The sequence below is a fragment of the Gracilinanus agilis genome, chromosome 4, assembly GCF_016433145.1.
Source record: "Gracilinanus agilis isolate LMUSP501 chromosome 4, AgileGrace, whole genome shotgun sequence".
In the NCBI taxonomy this organism is placed as follows: Eukaryota; Metazoa; Chordata; class Mammalia; order Didelphimorphia; family Didelphidae; genus Gracilinanus; species Gracilinanus agilis.
Genome location: NC_058133.1, coordinates 359,430,723 through 359,450,284, shown reverse-complemented (window position 1 = coordinate 359,450,284; position 19,562 = coordinate 359,430,723). Strand labels below are relative to the sequence as shown.

Sequence of the window (19,562 nt, the reverse complement as noted above, 5' to 3'; positions counted from 1 at the left end):
AGTTTTTTTTTTGTCGAAAGCTTTTTATGCATCTAATAATGCCTGTAGGCATCTCAAACTCAGCAGATCCAAAACAGAACTCATCTTCCACCTCCTCCTCCAACCTTCCCTCTTCCTAACTTCCCTATTAGTGTTAATCTTCCCAGTCTGCCACACTTGAAACTTCAAGGTCATCCTCAGCTCCTCTCACATTCATCCCACATCTCAATCCATTTCCAGCTTGTTCTATCTTCATAGCATCTCTCATGAACATCCTCTTCTCTCCACTCACACAACTATCTACCATCTTCATGAAGTCACTCATTTTCTTATACCTGGATTATTCCCATAATCTGCTGGTTAGTCTCTTTGTTTCATTCTGGTCCATCTCAATTGCCAAAGTGATTTTCCTAATGTCCAGGTCTGATAATGTCAAGCCCCTCACTCAATAAACTCCAGGGATTCCCAATTATCTTCAGGATCAACTATTAAACCCTTTGTTTACTTTTTGAAGCCCTTCCTATCATTCTAGTCTTTTTTTTTCTTCTTTTGAAATTTTGCCTCCTGTTTTAGAATTGATACTGAGAATCAGTGCCAAGGCAGAAGAGTGGTAAAGGCTAGGCAATTGGAGTTAAATGACTCGCCCAGGGTCACACAGCTCAAAAGTCTCTGAGGCCAGATTTGAGTCAGTCTTTTTTTTTCTATGTGTTTTTGTTGAGTTGTTTTTTCTGTCATATTCAACTCTTTATGACACTATTTGGAGTTTCTTAGCAAAGATATTGGAATGGATTGCCATTTCCTTCTCCAGTTCATTTTACTGATGAGGAAATTGATATAAATAAGGGGAAATTATTTGCCCAGCATCAAATAATGTCAGAGGACAGATCTGGGGCTCTGCCAATTGTGTTCTTCTCCATTTACTCTATGATCCTGAGACTCTGGCCCACTTGAAATTACTCACACAAGACCTTCACTTCCTCAGCTTCCAACTCACTATCTTTCACCATATCTGGAATGGGTTCCCTCCTACCCTCCATCTCCTAGCTTTCCTAGCTTCCTTCAAGCCTCAATCCAAATCCTATTTTCTGTTGAAGGCTTTTCCTGGTGCCCCTTAGTGCCAGTTTCTTCCTTTGAGATTATCCGTCATTTACACTGTATATACTTTACATATACATACTTATTTGCATGTTGTCTCTCCTATTAGAATGTGAGTCTCTTGAGGGCACAGATCATGTTTTTTACTTTTGTCCTATCCCCAACACTAGGCACAATGCCAAACACTTGTCAGTTGGATTGATGTGAGTTTTGCTTTCTGTTTTGTTCATGTGATTAATTATATTAATTGTTTTCATAGTGTTGAACTCCTTGGTAGGAATCCAGCTTGAGCAAAATAATTTATTTCTGTATATTCTGCTGTAATTTCCTTGCAACAATTTTAATTAAAATTTTTTTCATTAGTAAGTATTAAAGCAAAGTGAAATTAGTTTGTAGTTTTTTCCTCTCGTTAGTCTCAATGGGGTTTTGGTATCAGGACCATATTTGACTCATAAAAGAGTTTTGGCAGATTGCCTTCTTTCTCTATTCCAGAGAAGATATGTACCATAGATATTAATTTTTTTAAATGTAATAAAGAATTCACTTTCTAAAACCACTTGGCCTAGGGGGTTTTTGTTTTTGCCAGTTCATTTATGGCTGACTTGAATTCTTCTTTTGAGTTTGGGTTGTTCAGTATCTCTAATTTTCATTTTATTAAGTTGAGTATTTTATATTTTTTATAGATAAACAAAAACTTTCTCTAAATTTTCAGTTTTGATGTCATATAATTCTTTAACATAGTTTCTTATAATTCTTCCTTCCTTCCCTAGTGAAGAAATAAAAAAGTTAAGTACATAGTAAATTAACTATCACTTTCAGAGAGCTAAAAACATCTGGCTTTTAATGTTGGTCTCATAACACGCCCGCAGTGTCTATGTATCTTCTAATGAATGCAGGGCTACTGCTGTCACAAATAAAAATTAAAGTTTACATAAAATTCTTTCTTTGTATGTTTCAATTAATAGATGCCTAAAGTTCCACTTAGCTGTACTGGAGACAGAAGTTCTATATTTTTAGAACTATAGAATTTTAGAGCACAACATTGTCTGGATACTTTTTATAAATGAGAAAAATGGAGTCCAGAAAGATGAGTGATTTACCTAAGATCACGTGGGAATACTGAAGAAACTAAAACTCAGAGGTTAAGTCCTTTGCTAAGGGTCACAGCTATTTAGGAGTAGACTGGGGTGGAACTTATCCCTCTCAGATCTAAGTCTAGGGACAGCTAGGGGCCTTAGTAGATAGAAATCCAGGCCTGGAGTTGGGAGATCCTGGGTTCAAATTTGGCTTTGGACATTTCCTAGCTGTGTAACCCTGGGAAAGTCACTTAATCCCAATTGCTTAGGCCTTACAGATTTTCTGTTTCAGAATCAATTGATTCTAAGGCAAAAGGTAAGGGTTAAAAAAAAATCTTGGTCTGGTGCTCTGAGATCCCTGCTTCATCTATCAGTCTACTCCTCTACACTTCCCAAGGTTCTAGGATATATGCCATAATCAATTAATTATAAATTAGGGTATTTTGATATTAAAGTAACTCAAGACAGCTTCACAGGACCATAGATTTAGAAACAGAAGGGACCTTAGAGATCATAGAGCTGAAATGTCCCAATTTACAGATGAGAAATCAAGCCCAGGGAAGATAAAGGGTTTGCCCAAAGTCACAGAGGTCAATAAAAAGCAGAACCAAGATTTAAACTTAGATTCCTAAGTCCAGAGCTTTTCCCATTGACTAGAGAAACTTAATTCAAATATTCATGAAGCCCCTTCTACCTCAAAAGTATTATGTGATAGGTCAGTGAGTTTTTGTCTAGTTTAGGGTAGCTAAAAAAGATGATGCAGAAGAGTTGTGCATTGTGGAATAGGGAAGAAGATGAAGCTCAGGGCAGATAGCCTCAATTTTCTCAATAAAGTAAGTAAGGGCCTTTGATAAGAGAAAATTGAAAGAAGTTTGAGTACGGAACTTGATGGGGGAAAAAGGGTTGTAATAGCTTCTCTAGAGTCTGACAGAGGCATTCAATGAAGAAACGAAAGTTTTCTGTGTAGCAAGGAAAGTCCAAGTGAGAATGGATATTGTTCATTTGAAGTGGACTCAAATCAAAATGGTTGGGTTGCATAACTTTCTTCTGTAATATTCAGTATCATGAACTGAAGTAAATAGTGGAGAAAGCAAATAGTAAGAGTAAGCCAAGGATAGAGTTTGAGAAAGCAAAAGGAATTAAAGGACAAAGTAACAAGGGTAATGGGCATAATAATTTGAATCAGTCAACTCATCACTTAGTCAACTAGCATTTAAGTGCCTACTATGTAGAAGTGGAAAGTAGGTGGCATAGTGTATAGAGCCTCAGGCCAGAAGTCAGGGAGACTCATTTTCCTGGATTCAAATCTGACCTTGGATACTAGCTATATGACCCTGGTCAAGTCACTTAACCCTGTTTGTCTCAGTTTCCTCATCTGTCAAATGGGCTAGAGAAAAAAATGGAAAATCACTCTACTATCTTTGCCAAGAAAACCCCAAATGGGATCATGAAGAGTCAGACACAACTGAAATAACTGAACAACAAATATAGAGGTATTATACTTAGCTCTGGAGATACAAAGAAAGACCAAAACAAAAAAACCAACTCCTGATCTCTAGGAGCTCTTAGCTTAAGTGACCACTTAATCAAAACTGAAAGGTGGAAAGTGAGACAGACTGCAGGAAAAGGGAGTAGTGGAGAGATGGATCAGATGTCCCAGTAAGCACTCAGAATAAGTTTAATAGGAATGTAGCAGAAGTTTAGATCCAAGAGAGGAATTGTAACATTTAGCATCATGGAAGTAGGAGGGTTATAGGTGATGGTGATCGGCCAATATGACATAGTATCTCTCATAGTGTAAGTTGAGTTTCAAATCTGAGGTGTTTTGAATTTCTGCTTAGGTATGATTCTCCTAATTGGTGGAGGGAAGGATAGCAATGCTGAGTGCCTGCATGAGGAGCTTTGGAGAGGAAAGACATCTTTCATTCTTGCTTTGAGAGAAAGGCATACTTGCACAAATGATTCCAGACTCTCTTTAAGGAGACTTATGGTGAGAGAGGAAAAAAGACTTTCAGAAGGTGCAGCCATGTAGAGGAGCTAGCACCTCAACATTTCCCTGATTTCTAGTTTGATTCCCTAGAGATTTGAGGGAGATGAGGGCCTCTCTGTTGGTTGAACTGGGATATTTCACTCCTACCTAAAGAGTTAATTCAGGGGACAGCTGGGTAGCTCAGTGGATTGAGAGCCAGGCCTAGAGATGGGAGGTCCTAGGTTCAAATCTGACCTCAGACACTTCCCAGCTGTATGACCCTGGGCAAGTCACTTGACCCCCATTGCCTACCCTTACCACTCTTCTGCCTTGGAGCCAACACACAGTAATGACTCTACGATGGAAGGTAAGGGTTAAAAAAAATAAAGAGTTCAATCATTCTTGTGTGTTTTTCTACTCTTCTTTAAATTGGGTTAGATATACACATGTTTGGAGAGCCCAGAAGAGAAGAAAAAGTGGTTGGAATTGCTAGTGACAAAAGACAGTGAGAATTAGTCCAGAAAGGCTTCCTTGAGGAGGTGAGAGATATAGTCTACATTATCACCTTCCTGGAAAAGAATAAATGGATCAGAGATATATTGTAGAACCAAATCCAAGGGGGCCAGAAGTATAATAATTTCATAACTGTATTAGTCACAATCTGCCTTCGATCTGTATTTCTAGAGGTTGATTTCACATTATCCTCCCTTGCATACTCTGTTTTAGACAAATTTACCTACTTGTTCTTTGTATACAACCTATCAGTTCCCATCTCCATCTTTTTGTACAGCCTCTCCCTTTTGAAATCCCTCATTTCTCTTGGGACTCAGCTCAAGGACCACTTCCTAGAAAAGGTGACTCTCCCAGCCCTGTCTCTGAGATTATTTTATCTTCTTTTACTCATTTATTTATTCATATGCAACTTATTTCCAACAAATGGAATATAAACCCCTTGAGGGCAAGGACCATTTCTTTTCTCTTTGTGTCCCTACTGCCTAGCACAAAGAAGGAGTTTAATAAATGCTTGTTGATTTGCATAAATGGGTATATCAGTCATTTCTCTTACCCTCAGGTAGCTGTGAATGTCTCTAACTGAATGAAGGTGACACACTAGCCATTTGGTATAGATAGCTAGGTCTTCCTGTGTTACCAACTGTCCAGGATTGATCTTTCCCATGAGTAAATTTTCTCGGGCAACTGCCAGCCTCTCAGCTCTCTGAACAGCATCATTGTACTCCTTCATAATGTGCCCAACTTGCTCCTGTTTAAAAGAGAGATAAAGATAAATCTGGAATCTTCATGCTTTGTCTCTAACTTTCTCTTCAATTCCATTTAGCTAATATTTTTTAAATATACAAAAAGAGAACTCTCCTTTATACCGCACTTTAAGATTTATAGGATCTCCTCCCAAATGTCCTGTAAGTCAGGTATAACATGTTTTTATAGGTGAGGAAATTGGCTCAGAAAACCCAACTTGCCCAAAGTCACACTGATAATATCAGCACTGAGATCTGAACTTCAGGCTTCCTTAAGTTCAGCACTCTCCCTACAATAGCATTACTGTGTGTCAGTGGTCAATAAGGGCCTCTTTTCCCCAAGGGTTCTTCCACATTCTAGAAGAGCCTGAGAAAGGGTAAAGGTCACATTCTTAACATCTTGAGGAGAGGGGGCAGTTTCAGGATAGAGTTAATTATTTGGTCTTCCTTCTTCCACTATTGGCTTTGGTACCAGGAATCTGCTGCTGGGCTTACTTTGGTACTGAATGAATTGTGCTCAGCTGAACAGACAGTTTCTTGAGAGGAAAAGCATTTCTCAGCATGCTTCGTGAGTGGCAAATTCCATTCCAAGATGCATTTTTAAAAAGCAAATAGGCAGTCTTGGGACTCCAAGATTTGCTGCCCCAACAACCAACAACAGGCTCACCTAGAAATTTCTAGCCCTGACTTTAAAATAAACAGGACAACCTTCTTTTGAATTTGCCATTTGGATTTTAAAGAGAACTTCATGTCCCAGGGAATGCCCATCTTAGCTTAAGATTTCCTACCTGGTAAAGAGGATAAAGTTGTTCCATGACACTGCTTTGCTGGCAGAACGTCTTCCACCTAAGCATGTGTAAGTATTTGCTCTGGACCAACTGGACCATTCTCTCTGTGTAAAACTTTAAACAACCACATTAACAAAGACCAGCAGCCTATGCTCTTGTTAGGAGTATTGATAAGAATCTTGAGAGCAATGAAAGTGGGAGGAACCACCTTTGTATCTCCAGTGTCTAGCACAATGTCTGACACATTAATAAATATTTATTGAATGCATGGTTGATTGGTAAGTCCCCAGAACAATAATAGCAATGATAGTTAACATTTACATAGCACTTAGCTATGTGCCAGGCACTGTGTTAAGCACTTTACAATTGTTATCTCATTTGATCTTCACAACAACCCTGGGAGTTAGTTGCCATTATTATCCCCATTTTACAGATGAGAGAACTGAGGCACACAGCAGTTAAAGAACTATGCTCAAAGGGCTGTAAAACAGCATACTCTTTGATCCTATAAAACAGCACTCCTGAGTCTGTGTTCCAAAGAGAAAATAAAAAAGGGGAACTTTTTTGTACTTGTACAAAAATATTTATAGCAGCTCTTTTTGTAGTGGCAAAGAATTGGAAATTGAAGGTATGCCCATCATTTGGGGAATGGTGGAACAAATTGTGGTACATGTTGATAATGGAATACTAATGTGCTATAAGCAATGATAAGCAGGATGATTTTAGGAAAAGCAAGAAAGATCTGCAGGAACTGATGCAGAGTGAAATAAGCAGAACCAGGAGAATGTTGTACACAGCAACAGCATTATTGTACAATCATCACCTATGAAAACAAGGCTACTCTCAGCAATGCAATAATCTCTGAGAGAATTATGACGGAAAATGCCATCCACCTCCAACGAAAGAACTGTTGGAATTGGATGGATGCAGATCAAAGCATACTATCTTTCACATCTGTGTATTTAAAACTTTATTTTTGTGTTTTGGTTCCATATGAGTTTGCTCTTACAACAATGGCCAATATGAAAGTGTGTTTTGCATGATTTAAAAAAAAAAAAAGGATTTGTTCAGTCACCCAGCTAAGTAAGTATCTAGGGTTGAACTTGAACTAAGGTGTTTTTGGTTCCCAGGTATAGTGCTCTGTCATGTAAATTTTATACAAATGTGGAGATTATAGTATCATAGATTTTTAAGCTGGAAAGGATCTTAGAGACCATTTAGTCCAATTCCCTCAATTTGTAGACAAGGAAACTGAATCCTGGGGAGGTTAAGTGATTTGCCCAAGGTCGTACAAGAGGCACAGGTAGGATTTGAACTCAGGTCTTCTACCTTCAAATCCAGTGTTTTCCTCTGTACTCTTTTTCTCTTGTAAAACTAAATTCCAGCTCACGCTCACTAAAAAAAAGTTGTTTTTTGCCATCTCAAAGAACTCATGATAAAAAATGACATCTACTTCTAGAAAAAAAGAACTGAGTCTGTATCCAGACCAAAGCAAACTTTTTTCACTTTCTTAATTTTTTTCTATTTGAATTTCCTTCCATAAAAAGATTAACATGGAAAAAAATGTTTCATGTGATTATACATGTAAAATCTAAATAAGATTGATTGCCTTCTCAAGGGGGTGGGGAGTTTGTGGGGAGGGAGGGGTGGAGAGAATTTGAGTCTCAATATTCTTTTTTTTTTATCCTAAATGAGTTCCTCCCTTTATTTTTTTTTAACATTTAATAATATTTATTTTTTAGAAAAGTTAACATGGTTACATGATTCATGCTCCTACTTTCCCCTTCACCCCCCGCATTCCCCCCCCCATAGCTGATGCACATTTCCACTGGTTTTAACATGTGTCATTGATCAAGACCAATTTCCAAATTGTTGATAATTGCATTGGTGTGGTAGTTTTGAGTCTACATCCCCAATCATGTCCACCTCGGCCCATGTGTTCAAGCAGTTATTTTTCTTCTGTTTCCACTCCTGCAGTTCTTCCTCTGAATGTGGGTAGCGTTCTTTTCCATAAATCCTTCAGAATTGTCCAGGGTCATTGCATTGCTGCTAGTACAGAAATCCACCACATTCAATTTTACCACAGTTCTTCTGGCTCTGCTCCTTTCACTCTGCATTAATTCCTGGAGGTCTTTCCAGTTCATATGGAATTCCTCCAGTTTATTATTCCTTTTAGCACAATAGTATTCCATCACCAGCATATACCACAACTTGTTCAGCCATTCCCCAAATGAAGGGTGTACCCTCATTTTCCAGTTTTTTGCCACCACAAAAAGCGTGGTTATATTTTCGTACAAGTCTGTTTATCTATGATCTCTTTGGGGTACAAACCCAACAATGGTATGGCTGGATCAAAGGGCAGGCATTCTTTTACAGCCCTTTGAGCATTGTTCCAAATTGCCATTAGGAATGGTTGGATCAGTTCACAACTCCACCAGCAATGCATTAATGTCCCAATTTTGCCACATCCCCTCCAACATTCATTACTCTCCCCTTCTATCATTTTAGCCAATCTGCTAGGTGTGAGGGGATAGCTCAGAGTTGTTTTGATTTGCATTTCTCTAATTATTAGAGATTTAGAACACTTTCTCATGTGCTTATTGATAGTTTTGATTACTTTATCTGAAAATTGCATATTCATGTCCCTTGCCCATTTACCAATTGGGGAATGGCTTGATTTTTTATACAATTCATTTAACTTCTTATGTATTTGAGTAATTAGACCCCTGTCAGAGTTTTTTGTTATAGATTTTTTTCTCAATTTGTTGTTTCCCTTCTGATTTTGGCTGCATTGTTTTTGTTTGTACAAAAGCTTTTTAGTTTGATATAATCAAAATCATTTATTTTACATTTTGTGATTTTCTCTAACTCCTGCTTGGTTTTAAAATCTTTCCTTTCCCAGAGATCTGACAAATATACTATTCTGTGTTCACTTAACTTATTTATAGTTTCCCTCTTTATATTCAAGTCATTCACCATTCTGAATTTATCTTGGTGTAGGGTGTGAGATGTTGATCTAACCTAATCTCTCCCATATTGTTTTTCAAATTTCCCAGCAGTTTTTGTCAAACAGTGGATTCTTGTCCCAAAAGTTTTACTTTTTAGAAAAGTTAACATGGTGACATGATTTATGCTCTTACTTTCCCCTTCACTCTCCGACCTCCCCCCATCCCATGGCCAATATGCATTTCCACTGGTTTTAATATGTGTCATTGATCAAGGCCTATTTCCAAATTGTTGATAGTTGCATTGGTGTGGTAGTTTCGAGTCTACATCCCCAATCATGTCCACCTCAACCCATATGTTCAAGCAGTTGTTTTTCTTCTGTTTCCACTCCTGTAGTTCTTCCTCTGAATGTGGGTAGCATTCTTTTCCATAAGTGCCTCAGAATCTTTTGCATTTGTTTGCAATGTTTCTATGCCCTATTACATGGTCAATCTTTGTGAATATACCATGTGCAGCTGAAAAGAAGGTGTATTCCTTTTTGTCCCTATTTATTTTTCTCCACATCTATTAAATCTAATTTTTCTAGGACTTCATTCACCTCTCTTACCTCTTTCTTATTTATTTTTTGGTTTGATTTATCTAGATCTAAAAGAGGAATATTTAGATCTCCCACTAGTATGGTTTTACTTTCTATTTCCTTCTTGAGCTCTGCCAGTTTCTCCTTTAAGAATCTGGATGCTATGTCATTTGGTGCATACATATTGAGCACTGTTATTTCCTCATTGTCTATACTGCCTTTTATCAGGATGTAATTACCTTCCCTGTCTTTTTTAATCATATCTATTTTTACTTTGGCTTTGTCAGAAATCATGATCGCCACTCCTGCCTTCTTTTTCTCATTTGAAGCCCAAAAGATTTTGCTCAAGCCCTTTACCTTAAATCTGTGTATGTCCACCCGCCTCATATGTGTTTCTTGTAGACAACATATGGTAGGATTTTGGTTTCTAAACCACTCTGCTATTTGTTTCCATTTTATGGGCGAGTTCATCTCATTCACATTCAGAGTTATAATTATCAGTTGTGTATTCACCAACATTTTGGTATCCTCTCCTAGTTCTACTCCTTCTTCTTACATTATTTCCTTTTATTTTATTTATTTATTTATTTTTTGAACCTTTACCTTCCGTGTATTGGCTCCAAGGCAGAAGACTGGTAAGGGCAGGCAATGGGGGTCAAGTGACTTGCCCAGGGTCACACAGCTAGGAAGTGTCTGAGGCCAGATTTGAACCTAGGGCCTCCCATCTCTAGGCCTGGCTCTCAATCCACTGGGCTACCCAGCTGCCCCCACACTATTTTCTTTTAAACCAGTGGTTTGCTTTAAGCCAGTAACCCTTGTCCCCTCCCTTGATTTACTTCCCTTTCTACCCCCCTCCCTTATTATTCCCCTCTTTTTATTTTTAAGGCCTAATGAATTCCCTCTCCCTTCTTCTCCCCTCCCTTTTTTGACCTCCCCACTCCCCTCCTCCCCTTGGTTTATCCCTTCTGACTTTCTCAATAGGGTTAGATAGAGTTTTATGTTCCAATGGATATAGCTACTCTTTCCTCTCAGGGTTAATTACACTGAGAGTAAGGTTTAAATATTACCTCTTAATGCTCTCTTCCTCTCCTTCTTATAATAGTATTCATCCCTTCCCCTTCCCATTCCCATGCCCTCTTTGTGTGTAATAGAATATCCTATTTTTCTTATTCCTTCAAGTTTCTCTTGGTGTCCTCTACTATTCACTCTCCCCCTCTTTCCCACCCCCCATATTGTCTTAGACCATTTAGTATTCCAAACTCTCCCTATGAATAATTCTTCTAATTACTATAATAGTGAATACTATAATAGTGAATAGAGTTCACTACAGAGAATTATACATAACATTTCTCCACATAGGAATAGAAATAATTCGATCTTATTGAAGCCTTTAAAGAGGCAAATTTAAAAAATATGAGTTTTCTTACTTTCCCTTGTTTCTTATTTACCTTTTCATGTTTCTCTTGATTTTTGTGGTTGGATATCAAACTTTTCATTTAGTCCTGGTCTTTTCTGTGCAAATACTTGGAAATCTTCTATCTTGTTGAATGCCCATACTTTCCCCTGGAAGTATATAGTCAGTTTTGATGGGTAGGTGATCCTTGGTTGTAGACCCAGTTCTCTTGCCTTTCTGAATATCATATTCCCAGCCTTGCAGTCTTTTAGTGTGGAGACTGCCAGATCCTGTGTGATCCTGATTGGTGCTCCTTGATATCTGAATTGTCTCTTTCTGGCTTCTTGTAAAATTTTTTTCTTTTACTTCGAAGCTCTTGAATTTGGCTATTATATTCCTTAGGGTTGTCTTTTCTGGATCTAGTGTAGAGGGTGATCTATGGATCCTTTCAATGTTTATATTGTCCTCTTGTTGTAGAACTTCAGGGCAGTTTTTCTGAATAATTTATTTTAGTATGGAGTCCAAATTTCTATTAATTTCTGCTTTTTCAGGAAGACCAATGATTCTCAAATTGTCTCTTCTAGACCTGTTTTCTTGGTCTTTCACTTTCTCATTGAGATATTTCATGTTTCCTTCTATTTTTTTCAGTCTTTTGCCTTTGTTTTATTTGTTCTTGCTGTCTTGAAAGATACATTGGCTTCTACTTGCCCAATTCTTATCTTTAGAGACTGGTTTTCTGCTATAAACTTTTGATTTTCCTTTTTGATTTGGTCTATCCTATTTTCCAGCTGTTTGATTTTGGCCTCTAATTTGCTTATCAATTCTTTTGATTTGAGGGCATCTTTTTCAAATTGCCCAATTCTAGCCTTTAGAGACTGGTTTTCCTTTTCAATCTGGTCATTTCTGGTCTTTGATTTACTTGCCTCATTTTCCAATTGTGAAATTCTGCCTTTTAAACTGTTATTTTCTTGCCAGATCTCTTCCATCTTTCTCATAATCTCAGATTTGAACTCTTCAAGACCATGTGACCCATTTTCATTTTTTTGGGAAGGTTTGAATATCATTACTTGTTTTTTCTCCTCTGCTGTTTGCTCTGTTGTCTGGATTTTTTTCTGTGTAAAAGTTGTCAAGTGTTAAAGGTTTCTTCTTGATCTTTCTCTTCTGGGGTTCCTGAGTCTGGCTTGCCATTTTTAGCTCAGTGCCCTCTCAGCTTTATCCTCACGCTCAGGGTTTGTCTGTGCTCTTTACACTCCTGAGGTCTCAGGTCTAGTTGTTCTCAGGGTCAAGCCTCCTGATGGTCCCTTGCTTGTTCCTCTGCCCAAGGGTCCTTTAACAGTCTCAGGGCACTGCTTCCACAGTCATGCACCCCTCTGCACTGGGTCCCCACTCAGGATCTGTGCCTGCACTCAGGGTCTGTGTTCAGAGTCTGTGCTTTCTTCAGCCTCTTGGGATCTTAAGTCTTGTTGCTCTCAGGAACAGGCCCTGGTGACCCCAGGTAGCTGCCAATGACTTAATGGGTGCCCCAAACTTGCTCTAACTCTTTTGCGCTGGCTTTGGCACTATAGGTGGTGTGTGTGTGGGAGGAGTTGTTCAGTTCGAGTTTTAGTGAGAGCTGTTTCACCTCCTTATAGCATGGAAATGCCCCAATTCCACATACCTTCAATGCTGCGCCCTATTGTGGGGTCCCTTCATTCATCTGGATTTGTTTTTATGTCTTCTTGAGGAGTCCTATATGTGTGGGTTAGGAGAGGTCAAGCAGCTGCTTTTTACTCTGCTGCCATCTTTGAGACTCAATATTCTTTGAAGAATGTTGGAAACTTTTTATATGTAATGGGGGGAATAAAATTTTAAAAGGATAAAAAATGTTGCTTTTTGAAAAGCTAATTGGCACATCTTGTCTCCACAACTTGCTAAATACGCAACAAAGCCATAACTAAGGCAGGGCAAATAGGGCTTTGGCCCAGGGTATTGAATTTAGAAGATACTGAAAACACTTGTGTTGCTTTAGCAGAAGGAAGATTATCTAGTAAATTTTGTTACCATTGTTCTAGATCTATGATTTTATCAGTTTCTGGAACTACCAGTGTTGAAGCTATTTCTTTTTTTTTTTTTTAACCCTTAACTTCTGTGTATTGGCTCATAGGTGGAAGAGTGGTAAGGGTGGGCAATGAGGGTCAAGTGACTTGCTCAGGGTCACACAGCTGGGAAGTGTCTGAGGCCGGATTTGAACCTAGGACCTCCTGTCTCTAGGCCTGGCTCTCAATCCACTGAGATACCCAGCTGCCCCTGCAGCTATTTCTGATAGAGATATGTGAGAATTATTAGTCTGAACTACTCTTTTCTTTTGAGGTTGCAACAACCCCACTTTTTGATTGGATTAAGAACAAGGACAGAGGCTTATCTGTGCAAGAGGAATGTTATCTGCACTCTGGGAGGACACCAGAAGCCTCAAGGCTCCCTGATACTTGAAAGACTTTTGCCTATTGTCCCAGATGACTGCTTGAATCTGGAAGACCAGCCTCTGACCTGAACTGAAGTCAAATCTGGCCAATCAAAGAGACTGAGAAAAGTGATATCATGGAGGATATAAGTTTGAGGTGTAGGGAAAGCCTCAGACTCTTTGATGTGGGAATTACAGTGAGAATAGAGCTCCAGTTAGCTAGGGAAGGAGACATGCAAAGAGAAAAGCTGACCACATGTGGCTGATGCCTTTTCTTTCTTGGACCTGCTTGTTATTATTTAATAAATCATTATAAATTAAGATATAGTCTCCAGAGAATTTTGATCTTAACAGAAACCACTCTATAACTTGGAATTTTTAAAAGTTGCCTAAGGTAGTGAGAGGTTAAATTTTTTGAACGTAGTCATATAACTGGCATGTATTAGTTATAGGACTTGAACCCAGATATCTCTGACTCCAAGGCTGGTCCTGTATGCACTAGCCACACATCAACCTAGTAAGTTGGCAAGAAAACTTAAAGGAAGAAGCTAGTAGATGGCTTCTTGCTTCATTTGGACAGCTTGGTGGCTCAGTGGATAGAAAGCTGGACCTAGAGTCAGGAAGATGTGAATTCAAATGTGACCTCAAACTAGCTATGAGGCAAGTCAGTTAACTTATTTGCCTCAATTTCCTCAAAGGCAAAAATGGAAATCATAACTCCCTTCCAAGGTGGCTGTGAAGATCAAATAACATTTTTAAAGCACTTAGCACAGTGCCTGGCACATAGTTGTGCTATATTAATGCTTATTCCCTCACTCCCTTCCTCTTACCATCCCAAGTAAGCAATCACTGCCCTGGTTTGGCCTACCTGCCTCATTTGCCCTCACCCTTCTCATCTCCCTTTTTTCAGTATTCTACCCCCTCCACCTCCCCACTTCCAAGATTGTTTCTTCTTATTGCTAGGGATTCTGTTTTGAAGGGGCATTTTATGCTCCTTGTCCCAGGGACAGCTTTGGCTGTTCTAAGTGTCAAAGACCCTGTTGTGGCAAAGAATTTTCTGTTTTCAAAGTTTATCAGTGACTAAAAGTTTGACACACTCTTTAATTAGCTTCTGACCCAAAACTTTCCTTAGAAAATGAAGTTATTGTGGGCATTTCAAAGGTAAGATTAGAGCTATTAACCTGAGATCTGACATTTTCCTTAGACTTAGAAAGTCATAGTAGTCAACTGTGACAGTAAAGGTCACTAAAAGAAAAGGCATATACAAAACGGGTTCTGAAATGAGAAAACTGATCATCGAGGGAAGTTCTTCTCTGGCTTGGAGAGAAGCCAGATGTCTGGCTTTGAGCAGACTAAAAGCAAAAACCAGGATGAGCCCTGCAGTAGTAAGTATACACTTACCTGGTACAGAAGTAAAGGTAAGTTTTCAACTGTGTGCTCTTTTCTCAAACAGCTTTCTAGCTCCCTCTGCAGGACATCTGCTTGAATAACAAGGGGCTTTGATTCAGCCACCTGAGCATCAGAGACAGACAAAAGTAACCCACCTCAAACAGTAACAGAAGGGTAAAAAGCAGAGGAAATAAAATGATCAAGATGTCATAACAGGAAAATGTTCCCAGTTTATTACTTTCCCTCTTTCCTTCCTTCCTTCCTTCCTTCCTTCCTTCCTTCCTTCCTTCCTTCAATAATGTTGGTTTTTCTTGCACCCACAGGCAATAAGAAATGCAATTTCATGGAATATTTTTATCATCTCTTTTTTTAAGGGTTCATGGTGAGAAAAGGAAAAATATAACATTGCAGTTTATAAAAAACTGAACAGAATCCTATAAACCAAGAAAACATATCCTTTGACACTCAGGGACATCAATGCACAGGTAAGCAGATGGGAAGGAAGATGGTGAAAAGGGTTTAGGAAAATAAGATTGATTACTGAAAAATAAATAGGTCGAGGCAGCTAGTTAACACTAGACCTGGACTTGAGAGGACCTGGGTTCAAATGTAGTCTCAGATACTTCCTAGCTATGTGACCCTGGACAAATCACTTAACCCCAATTGCCTAGCCCTTAATGCTCTTCTGTATTAGAACTAATACAAGATAAAAGGTAGTTAAGTGGCAGCTGGGTGGCTCAGTTGTTTGAGAGTCAAGCCTAGAGATGGGAGGTCCTGGATCCAACTTTGGCCTCAGAAACTTCCTTAGCTGTGTGACCCTGGGCAAGCCACTTAATCCCCAATACCTAGCCCTTACAGCTCTTCTGTCTTAGAACCAATATTCATTCTAAGACAACAAGTAAGGGCTTTAAATAAACAAACAAACAAACAAACAAATAAATAAATAAGCTAACCAGCAAATGAATAAATAAATAAATGAATAAGATAAAGGTTAAAAAAAGAAAAAAGAAATAGGTTGAGAACNAACATTTTACTATTCTCCCTCCCTCCCTACTTCCTTTGTTCCTTCATTCCTTCCTTCTTTCCTTGCTCCCTTCGTCTCTTCTTTCCTTCCTTCTACATTTTACTCTCCCTCCTTCCTTCTTCTCCTTCCTTCATTCAACAACACATTTTACTATTCTTCCTTCCTCCCTACTTCCCTTGTTCCTTTGTTCCTTCCTTCTTCCCTTGCTCCACATTTTACTCTACCTCCCTCCTTCCTTCTTTCTTCCTTCCCTCTTTCCTTCTTTTCCTCCCTCCTCCCTTCCTCCCTTCTCTACTCCTTCCCTCCCTCCCTCCTTCCTTCTTTCCTTTCCCAACATATTTTAGTACTATGTAAAAGTTTTCAAATGGCTAACTATAATAAATGAAATCAAGAAACTGCACAAATCTCCCACAAATGTCTTTCCAGGAAAACAACTCAGCAGGAATGGATTAATTGCTTTAGTTTTCCTTCTACTTATTTAAAAATGAAACCAAATCATTTCATTTTCAAGCATTATCTTCTTTCTTTACTTTTGAAATTTTTATTTTAATAAAATTTTGTATAAAAAATAAAAATAATTACAACAAATGACAGAGGACTAAAGCATTATTAGACTAATGAATGAATTGCATTACTTTGGAAAAGATACTCTGAATAATATTCATTTTATATGATATGCAAATATCTTGCATTGCTATTTGTCCCTTTAAATGTCATATCCTGGGTATGATTATGCCTTATCTGGGAAAGGTAGATAATACCTTTTTTTCCATTAGAAACAGGTTAAAAATTTTGCTTCTGTGATCAGCATGGTTGGCTGGAGTGGGGTGTAGATTTAGTGGATAGTGATCTCTTTCTGATCTGAGATACTAATGGATTCAAGTTTGGGAGGGGATGGATGATCTGTGAAGAACTCTCTGGTGAAAGTTTTGGTAGTTCCCTCTTTAGCTCACAATCACTGTCCCTGTTATTGTAACAATCACTGATAAAAAGAACTAAGATATAGTTTTATATACGCATATATCAGTGATTCCCAAAGTGGACACCACCACCCTCTGGTGGGTGCTGCAGCGATCCAGAGAGGCAGTGATGGCCATAGGAGCATTTATCTTTCCTATTAATTACTATTAAAAAAATTTTAAAATTAATTTCCAGGGCACTAAGTAATATTTTTTCTGGAAAGGGGGCGGTAGGCCAAAAAGTTTGGGAACCACTGGCATATATCTTCTTTCAAATGATACCTTCTCTAATGTGAGAGAGGGAGGAAGTTAGTTAACTGGGTATTTTAATATAAAACAGATAAATAACTTTGAAATAAAAGATAAATAAACAAAAACAATCACTGCCCCCTACTGTTCTCTGTATCCCTGCAACCCCAGGCAACAGGGAGATTCTGTCAACGATTTTTAATAAGCAGTTTTCAATAGCAATGTTCTTTACCTGCTCACTTACCTGTAAGCTTTTCCTTAATGCCAGTTCCCTTTCTTTTCTAAAGTAAGAAACATCCTTTGGTAATCGGACAGAACTGTAGAAAGATTTATGTAAAAACCAAAAGTGTTACACATACCGTCATAGGTAGCAAGTAGTCCTGGAATGTGGCCCTTATGTAACAGTATATCCAGACTACAGCAGATAAGCTCTTTGGGAGGATAAATTGTAACTCCTACCATACCAGAGTGGTTATGAGGATCAAATGAGATTATTTCTGTAAAATGCTTGTAAACCTTAAAGTACATTAAATGGTAACTATTACTATTCTGTTTCTTTTTCATAGAAGTTAGAAACAAACTGCCTTGTTGGAATGTATCACTAAAAATTCTTTTATTGTTAACACTTTTCAAACTTATGGAGAATCAAGATCAAATTCATTTGGGGCAGTTGGGTGGCTCAATGGATAGAGAGTCAGGCCTGGAGATGAGAGACCGTGGATTCAAATGTGGTCTCAGACACTTCCTAGTGGTGTGACCCTGGACAAGTCACTTAACTCCAATTATGTAGCCCTTACCACTCTTATGTCTTAGAACTGATACTCAGTATTGATTCTAAGACAGAAGGTAAGGGTTTAAAAAAAAGATCAAATCCAATTTAAATATTTTAGGAGAAAAGAATAACTTTCTTCAATAAGTACAGTCATAGCAGCTCACATTTAGATAACAACCAATAGTTGCAAATCATTATCTCATTTGATCCTCCTAGCAACCCTGTGAGGCACATTAGTAGAAGTATTAATATGCCCATTTTACAAATAAAGACATGGAAGTTCTGAGATGTCACATGACTTCTAGTAGATCATAGACTTAGAACTGGAAAGGATCAGTTGCTGTCTTCATTTGATATATGATGCAACTGAGGACTATTGCAGAGAAATGACTTGCTCAAGATCACACAGGTAGTTAGTAGCAGGGGATCCAGTACTCTTTCTACTATACCACACATACCTAGAATGGGTAGAGCTCCATTTTGGATTTAACCCAAAGCCTGCCATGCTTCATTCCCCTCCCAATTTGGCTTCTGAGTCTCATGACTTTGCCACCATGACATTCTCATCTTAGAATTTCCTTCAACTCCTGGGACCTTCTCACTGTCGACCTTCCTTTGATGTCTCCAGCCCCTTTCCCCCTTGGTGAATTCTTTCTGAGGCCTCCATTTTGGAGACAATGTCCAGGCCAGCCACCCTTTATTCCTGACTTGGCTCTGCCTCTGACTCACAGGATTTTGCTATGGCAGAGGTACCTTGCACTCTGTCTCACCTCCCTTTTCAGCTCCCTTTTGGATATTGTCTTTCCTTTTCAAAATATAAACTCCTTAAAGGGTTGGGAGGTATTCCCAGATCTTAGCAGAGTACAGACACTTAAGGAATGCCTTGATAAATACTCATTGCCTTGTCTCATTTTGCTTTGCTTTGAGCTGGAACTTGAACCTCATGTCTCTTGGCTTCAAATGAAGGGCTCTTGTCCCTATGGCAAGCCACAGACCTCTAATCCTAACGATGGCACAATGATTACACTTAGGAGTCATTTTTCAATGTGTTTCAGTAAGATATTGCCTTTACCTGAACACCCTATGAGGCGATCTCCTAAGAGCTCCATGTTCTTGTATTTCTGTCTTAAGCTCAGCCAGCTGAACCTCCATTTCTTTTTCCAGCTGCTGGATCCTCTCTGTGGAGGCGATCTTATAAATTTCATCCATGTTCTGTGCTTTATCTGTTGTCTCTGTTGGGAATCAGTACAAAGCTGACAGCTAACTCTCTCCCTCATCATTGACTCCTAGCTCACAAGTAGGAGTTTTTGTCCAATATACCCTTTCAAGAAAAGCCTCCAGATAAATGGAAAATGTACATAGTCATTTAATTTTTTAATAATATTTTATTTTTCTAAATGCATATTAAGACAACTTTTAACATTTGTTTTTTAAAATTTGAATTCCAAATTCTCTCCCTCCCCTCCCACCTCTGAAATAAGCAATTTGATATGGATTATACATGTGCAATCAGTGCATGGCAATTTAAGAAAAGAATCAGGTGACAATTATGATTTTTTTTTGGTAGCTTTGTGATTTCATTAAGGCCAGGAGCTCTGGGTGAAGAACTCCCTCTACTAGTGGAGATCACTACTTTCTCTGCAACTTGTA

The 19,562-nt window shown here is 38.5% G+C and overlaps 1 protein-coding gene across 1 annotated transcript in view; it reads right to left on the bottom strand.

Annotated features, from left to right (window-relative positions):
- LOC123246558 overlaps positions 1-19,121 on the bottom strand; it is a 228,958-nt gene extending 209,837 nt beyond the window's left edge. The window contains exons 1-5 of the mRNA XM_044675405.1: positions 18,985-19,121; positions 17,385-17,457; positions 14,921-15,031; positions 6,164-6,277; positions 5,186-5,380 (exon numbers count right to left, since the gene is read on the bottom strand). Coding sequence (XP_044531340.1) covers positions 5,186-5,380; positions 6,164-6,277; positions 14,921-15,031; positions 17,385-17,457; positions 18,985-19,121 — 630 coding nt within the window. The remainder of the gene's footprint in view (positions 1-5,185; positions 5,381-6,163; positions 6,278-14,920; positions 15,032-17,384; positions 17,458-18,984) is intronic.
- Positions 19,122-19,562: the final 441 nt, after the last annotated feature.